We start from the raw sequence: 6,547 nt of genomic DNA on the forward strand, positions 1-6,547 counted from the left end.
TTCATCATAGAAATATAGAATCTTACAGCACAAGAGGAGGGAATGATGCCTGTGCCAGCTCTTCAAAAGAGCTATCTAATTAGTCCCAATCCCCCATTCTTTCCTCAGTGTCCTGCAAATTTTTGCTTTTCCATTATATATCCAATTGCCTTTTGAAAGTTTCTATTGAATCTGATTCTACCAGGCAGTGCACTTCTGATCATAACAACTTGCTGCATTTTTTTACAATAGTATTTTATTTCTTTATGACAGGTAAAAGTTTAGGATTTAATATTTATGGTACAAAAATGGTATTTACAAAGGAAGCTCCATGTGGAATCAATCCTTTAGTCATTCTATTTCATGGATATTTTAAAACATTTTAATATGCATACTTTTGATTTGTATTAGCGCAGTCTACTCCTTTTCATTCAAATTTCCTCAATTCAAATTATCTACTAAGTAGGTTGTACTGTTCAAAATTTCCACTTTGCTGTGATATTTAAGTTGCTTACTTTAAATCAGTAATTATTGCAAAAAAGGATGAATTATTAATAACAGCTTGACCTCAAAAACAATCACAAACCAAATGTATCTGTCATACCTTTCAAAGTGATAAATATCAAACATTTCTTCAGCATCTAAATTCATTTTGATTATTATTAGTCTCTTCCTATGCAAACAATTGAATCAACACTTTTTTAAAAAATCCACTCCTCCCCAAACTGGTTTCTATTTTTAAACTTTATTTTCCATTGCTCCTGGTAAAACCTAGAAAAGCAATATTTAAAGATTGTTATTTTTACCTTTGTCATTTTTAAATTGAGCTCAGTTGTCAATGAAATGTAACTCACATCACAGCAAAGTTGTACAAGGGGAGGACCAATCACAACATCTATAGTCCTTACACAGATCAGTTTTTTTTGGCATACGTATTAAGAAAACTTAAAAAAATCTTTGCCATGTTTATCAGGTCTTCAACTCACTGCCGGATACCTAACAAACAGTCGAAGCCTTGGCTTTCTTTTATGTGTAAACAGTGAATTGCAAAGTCAGTGGGACGACCCGCAGCCTCCCTGTGCTCCACGGATGGGTGGGGGTCGAGCGATCATGCAAGGTTCACAACGCAGACCGATAATACGACAGCAATCAGAGCCACCGTGCAAAACAGCACGGACATAAGACACTTCTCACGGTCACAGCATTGCCTGCCCCGCACCTCTTCCTCTGCTAGTAGGGCTACCGAGGAGGCGTCGTTGCTGAGCACGGAATGGTACGTGTCTCCCTTGGCTTCCACGGTCCACCTGAGGACATTGACCTTCATCTCCATGTTCTCCATCATCCTGTCCACCTTCTCAATCTGCTCCTCCAGCTCCTCTAGCTCCAGGTTCTCCACGTTCATGGTCGTGTCATGAACTATGTTCTGGACGCTCAGAGCCCGGGCTGCCACCTCCGAGGTCCCCCCAGACATCCCGGTCTGGATCAAGGGTTTCTCGGTTCCCGACAGAGGGAAGCCCTGGCCCAGCTCTAACACTTTGCACATGTCCATCTGAAAGGTCTCCAGGTTAGAGGAGAAGATGACCCAGAGGCGCTCCATCTCATCTCGCTCCACCTTGCTCAGGTTCTTATCCCGAAGCACCGCCGTTAGCTTGTTCCTGATGACCACCGCCAGGTCCTGGGTTTTCTCCCTTGTTTTCCTTAACTCATCCCTCAGACTGGTGCAGTCCGACGAGCCCCCTACACCAATAGCCAGGTGCTTGTAGCATCCCGTTACCTTGTTCAGAGAGTCCACAAGAGCTCTGCAGTCATCTCTCGCCTTTGCCGAGTTTGCAGTCCCTTCATCTGCCACCTTGCTGCTTTGGATCGGCATTGGTCTCCCTTCTATCACCAACTTCGCTGGACCGAAATGCTAAAGGCACTTGCAAATAAAGAAACATCGACCTTCTGAGTGCAGCCTCCGGTCTCAGCCCTGCTCACCCTGTTCAGCCAGCAGTAGGTGCTGACTCCGAGTTACAATTTAGAAATCCGGAAAAAGTTCTCAGTGTAGCAGACCGTATTTCTTAGCTGCACACCTCTTATTTCCCTTCGTACGTCTTCCATCAGATCGAAAGCTGTCCGCTCTGGAAACTCCCTAGCCTCTAACTGTGCCCTAGAGTGTCTGCGTTATTCACTCCGCAAATCCATCTCTGAGATTACGGCGTATCTGGTGACGCAGAAGGCACGAATGGAGTTATAACCCTTGCTGCACATGGATATGTCCCATGCGGCTTGTGTGTAAAGCCTTGTCCCTCTGCAGGCTGCGCGATCAGTTGCCTCAAGGGTTCAGAATTTCAGAGTTCTCTCAAGCGCGCGTATCGCAACACAAATATTCGTGATGTAACCAAAACTCACCTTACAATTACAATACATTCGGAATATAAATAAGTACAAATTATAAAATTAGGTAGAAAAAATCCAAAGCAATATAAATAAACTTGAAATGGCATTTATAAAATTATCAGTAGCGGCAAAGAAAGGTCAGTCTAGAAGCCAAAAACGCATCAGTGTGGAGTTTCCTTCGCATTTGGCCCAGAGACCAAATCACTGTGATCTAGTTGCATGGTTTAAAAGATCATATAATTTCCCCCAACCACTCTATTTAGATTTGTACATCAAATTCTCTGTCCAAACAAATCTCCGCCTACAAAACTGGCCGCGTCCCTGAATTTTCAACTGCTGCTTATTTAGAGGTCTCAATGTTGTGTCCAGATTTTCAGGCGCCGGGAAACAAAATCATCTTCTTAGACATGCAATTGCAAATGTTAAAAACTCACCGTCACTGAGATCTGCTGTTTCTTTGAATGCATTTTATGACAAAATATATGTCACAAATAAACATTATTAGAACTTCCCCGAGTGCATGTTCTTAAAAGTGTCTGATACACGTTGTTAAGTGAATTGAAATTTTAAATTCTTAAATTCAAAGCAGAAATGTATATGGGTTTGCCATTTCGCCAGGGCCCGATTTATGCCCATTTACTGCTATTTTAAGTTAGAATGTATTCTAATAAGTGCTCCTCCTGCCAGTACAATAATATTGTGTTACTGCCAAAACAAAAACAGAATTACCTGGAAAAACTCAGCGGGTCTGGCAGCATTGGCGGAGAAGAAAAGAGTTGACGTTTCCAGTCCTCATGAACCTTCAACAGAACTAGGTGAATCCAAGGAAGGGGTGAAATATAAGCTGGTTTAAGGTGTGTGTGTGTGTGTGTGTGTGGGGGGGGGGGGGGGGGAAGAAGTGGAGGGGGATGGTGTGGTTGTAGGGACAAACAAGCAGTGATAGAAGCAGATCATCAAAAGATGTCACAGACAACAGAACAAAAGAACACATAGGTGTTAAAGTTGGTGATATCTAAACGAATGTGCTAGTTAAGAATGGATGGAAGGGCACTCAAGGTATAGCTCTAGTGGGGGTGGGGGGAGCATAAAAGATTTAAAAATATTTCAAAATAATGGAAATAAGTGGGAAAAGAAAAATCTATATAATTTATTGGAAAAAACAAAAGGAAGGGGGAAGAAACAGAAAGGGGGTGGGGATGGAGGAGGGAGTTCAGGACCTAAAGTTGTTGAATTCAATATTCAGTCCCAAAGGCTGTAAAGTGCCTAGTCGGAAGATGAGGTGTTGTTCCTCCAGTTGGTGTTGAGCATCACTGGAACAATGCAGCAAGCCAAGGACAGACATGTGGGCAAGAGAGCAGGGTGGAGTGTTGAAATGGCAAGCGACAGGGAGGTTTGGGTCATTCTTGCGGACAGACCGCAGGTGTTCTGCAAAGCGGTCGCCCAGTTTACATTTGGTTTCTCCAATGTAGAGGAGACCACATTGGGAGCATCGAATGCAGTAGACTAAGTTGGGGGAAATGCAAGTGAAATGCTGCTTCACCTGAAAGGAGTGTTTGGGCCCTTGGACGGTGAGGAGAGAAGAGGTGAAGGGACAGGTGTTACATCTTTTGCGTGGGCATGGGGTGGTGCCATAGGTGGGGGTTGAGGATTAGGGGGTGATGGAGGAGTGGACCAGGGTGTCCCAGAGGGAACGATCCCTACGGAATGCGGACAGGGGGGTTGAAGGGAAGATGTGTTTGGTGGTGGCATCATGCTGGAGTTGGCGGAAATGGTGGAGGATGATCCTTTGAATGCGGAGGCTGGTGGGGTGATAAGTGAGAACAAGGGGGACCCTATCATGTTTCTGTGAGGGAGGAGAAGGCGTGAGGGTGGATGCGCAGGAGATGGGCCGGACACGGTTGAGGGCCCTGTCAACGACCGTGGGTGGAAAACCTCGGTTAAGGAAGAAGGAGGACATGTCAGAGGAACTGTTTTTGAAGGTAGCATCATCGGAACAGATGCAATGGAGGTGAAGGAACTGAGAGAATGGAATGGAGTCCTTACAGGAAGCGGGGTGTGAGGAGCTGTAGTCGAGCTGGTTGTGGGAGTTGGTAGGTTTGTAATGGATATTGGTGGACAGTCTATCACCAGAGATTGAGACAGAGAGGTCAAGGAAGGGAAGGGAAGTGTCAGAGATGGACCACGTGAAAATGATGGAGGGGTGGAGATTGGAAGCAAAATTAATACATTTTTCCAAGTCCCGATGAGAGCATGAAGCAGCACTGAAGTAATCATCGATGTACCGGAGAAAGAGTTGTGGAAGGGGGCAGGAGTAGGACTGGAACAAGGAATGTTCCACATACCCCATAAAGAGACAGGCATAGCTGGGGCCCATGTGGGTACCCATAGCCACACCTTTTATTTGGAGGAAGTGAGAGGAGTTGAAGGAGAAATTGTTCAGTGTGAGAACAAGTTCAGCCAGACGGAGGAGAGTAGTGGTGGATGGGGATTGTTCGCACCTCTGTTGGAGGAAGAAGCTAAGGGCCCTCAGACCATCCTGGTGGGGGATGGAGGTGTAGAGGGATTGGACGTCCATGGTGAAGAGGAAGCGGTTGGGGCCAGGGAACTGGAAATTGTTGATGTGACGTAAGGTGTCAGAGGAATCACGGATGTAGGTGGGAAGGGATTGGACAAGGGGAGAGAGAAGGGAGTCAAGATAACGAGAAATGAGTTCTGTGGGGCAGGAGCAAGCTAACACGATCGGTCTACCGAGACAGTTCTGTTTGTGGATTTTGGGTAGGAGGTACAAGCGGGCCATCCGAGGTTGGGCGATTATGAGGTTGGAAACTGTGGGAGGAAGATCCCCAGAGGAGATGAGGTCAGTGACAGTCTTGGAAACAATGGTTTGATGTTCAGTGGTGGGGTCATGGTCCAGGGAGAGGTAGGAGGAAGTGTCTGCAAGTTGACGCTCAGCCTCTGCGAGGTAGAGGTCAGTGTGCCGGACAACAACAGCACCACCCTTGTCAGCGGCTTTGATGACAATGTCAGGATTGGACCTGAGAGAATGGAGTGCAGTAAGTTCAGCGAGAGACAGATTAGAATGGGTGAGAGGAGCAGAGAAATTGAGACGACTAATGTCGCGCCGACAGTTCTCAATGAAAAGATCAAGAGAAGGTAAGAATCCAGAGGGAGGGGTCCAGGTGGAGGGAGAATATTGGAGGTGGGTGAAAGGATCCGTTGAATGGGGAGAGGACTCCTGCCCAAAGAAGTGAGCCCGGAGACGAAGACGGCGGAAGAAGAGTTCAGCATCATGCCGAGCCCGAAATTCATTGAGGCGACGGCGTAAGATTATGAAACTAAGTCCTTTGCTGGGCACTGAACGTTCAGCATCGGAGAGGGGAAGGTCAGGGGGTATAGTGAATACACGGCTGGGGCTGGGATTGGAAGATGGGGTGGGGCCGGAGGGACAGGCAGGGGTGGAGGGTCCTAGATGGGTGTTGGTGTCGATGAGTTGTTGGAGCTTGTGTTCCTTAGCACTTGAGAGAAAGAGGAAAAGTTTCTTGTTGAGGCATCGGATGAGACGAAGAATAAAATGAAACTGGGGGCATGCGCAGCTTTGAAAAAGGGTACGGCGGTGCTGCTGGAGGGAGAGGTCGAGTGTGTTCATATGGCGGCACAGGGCACTGAGTGTGGATCTCAGAATGTGACGGGAACAGCAGTCAGAGGAACGTTTTATGTCCCGGAGATACCTGTAATCCTGGGTGGGTTCGAAACATGAGGGGTGAAATTTCAGTTGAAATCCACGTGGGGTAAGTCAGAGATGGAGACAGTCACTGAGAAGGGAGATATGGCTGTGAAAGCGGGTTTTAGTAAACACCTTGTCAAACACCAGGAGAGAAAGGGAAAGCAATGAAGGTGAGCAAGGCAAAAGAGAGGTATGGAAATCTTGTCGCAGAGACGAACAAAACTTCTTCAAGGAAGACATTTCTTAAAGAGCAGTGGCAGTCAATTAAACACAGAGATAAAAACAAAAAAACTGTGGATGCTGGAAATCCAAAACAAAAACAGAATTACCTGGAAAAACTCAGTGGGTCTGGCAGCATCGGCGGAGAAGAAAAGAGTTGACGTTTCGAATCCTCATGACCCTTCAACAGAACTAGGTGAATCCAAGGAAGGGGTGAAAGATAAGCTGGTTTAAGGTGTGTGTGTG

The 6,547-nt window shown here is 46.2% G+C and overlaps 1 protein-coding gene across 1 annotated transcript; it reads right to left on the bottom strand.

The window, feature by feature from the left end:
* Positions 1-275: 275 nt before the first annotated feature.
* Positions 276-2,122, bottom strand: LOC121276404 (regulator of G-protein signaling 9-binding protein B-like). Its single transcript, XM_041184756.1, has one exon. The coding sequence runs from the start codon at positions 1,847-1,849 to the stop codon at positions 1,088-1,090; it is 762 nt and encodes a 253-aa protein (XP_041040690.1). The 5' UTR covers positions 1,850-2,122; the 3' UTR covers positions 276-1,087.
* Positions 2,123-6,547: the final 4,425 nt, after the last annotated feature.

Source organism: Carcharodon carcharias, chromosome 3, assembly GCF_017639515.1.
Source record: "Carcharodon carcharias isolate sCarCar2 chromosome 3, sCarCar2.pri, whole genome shotgun sequence".
Lineage (NCBI taxonomy): Eukaryota > Metazoa > Chordata > Chondrichthyes > Lamniformes > Lamnidae > Carcharodon > Carcharodon carcharias.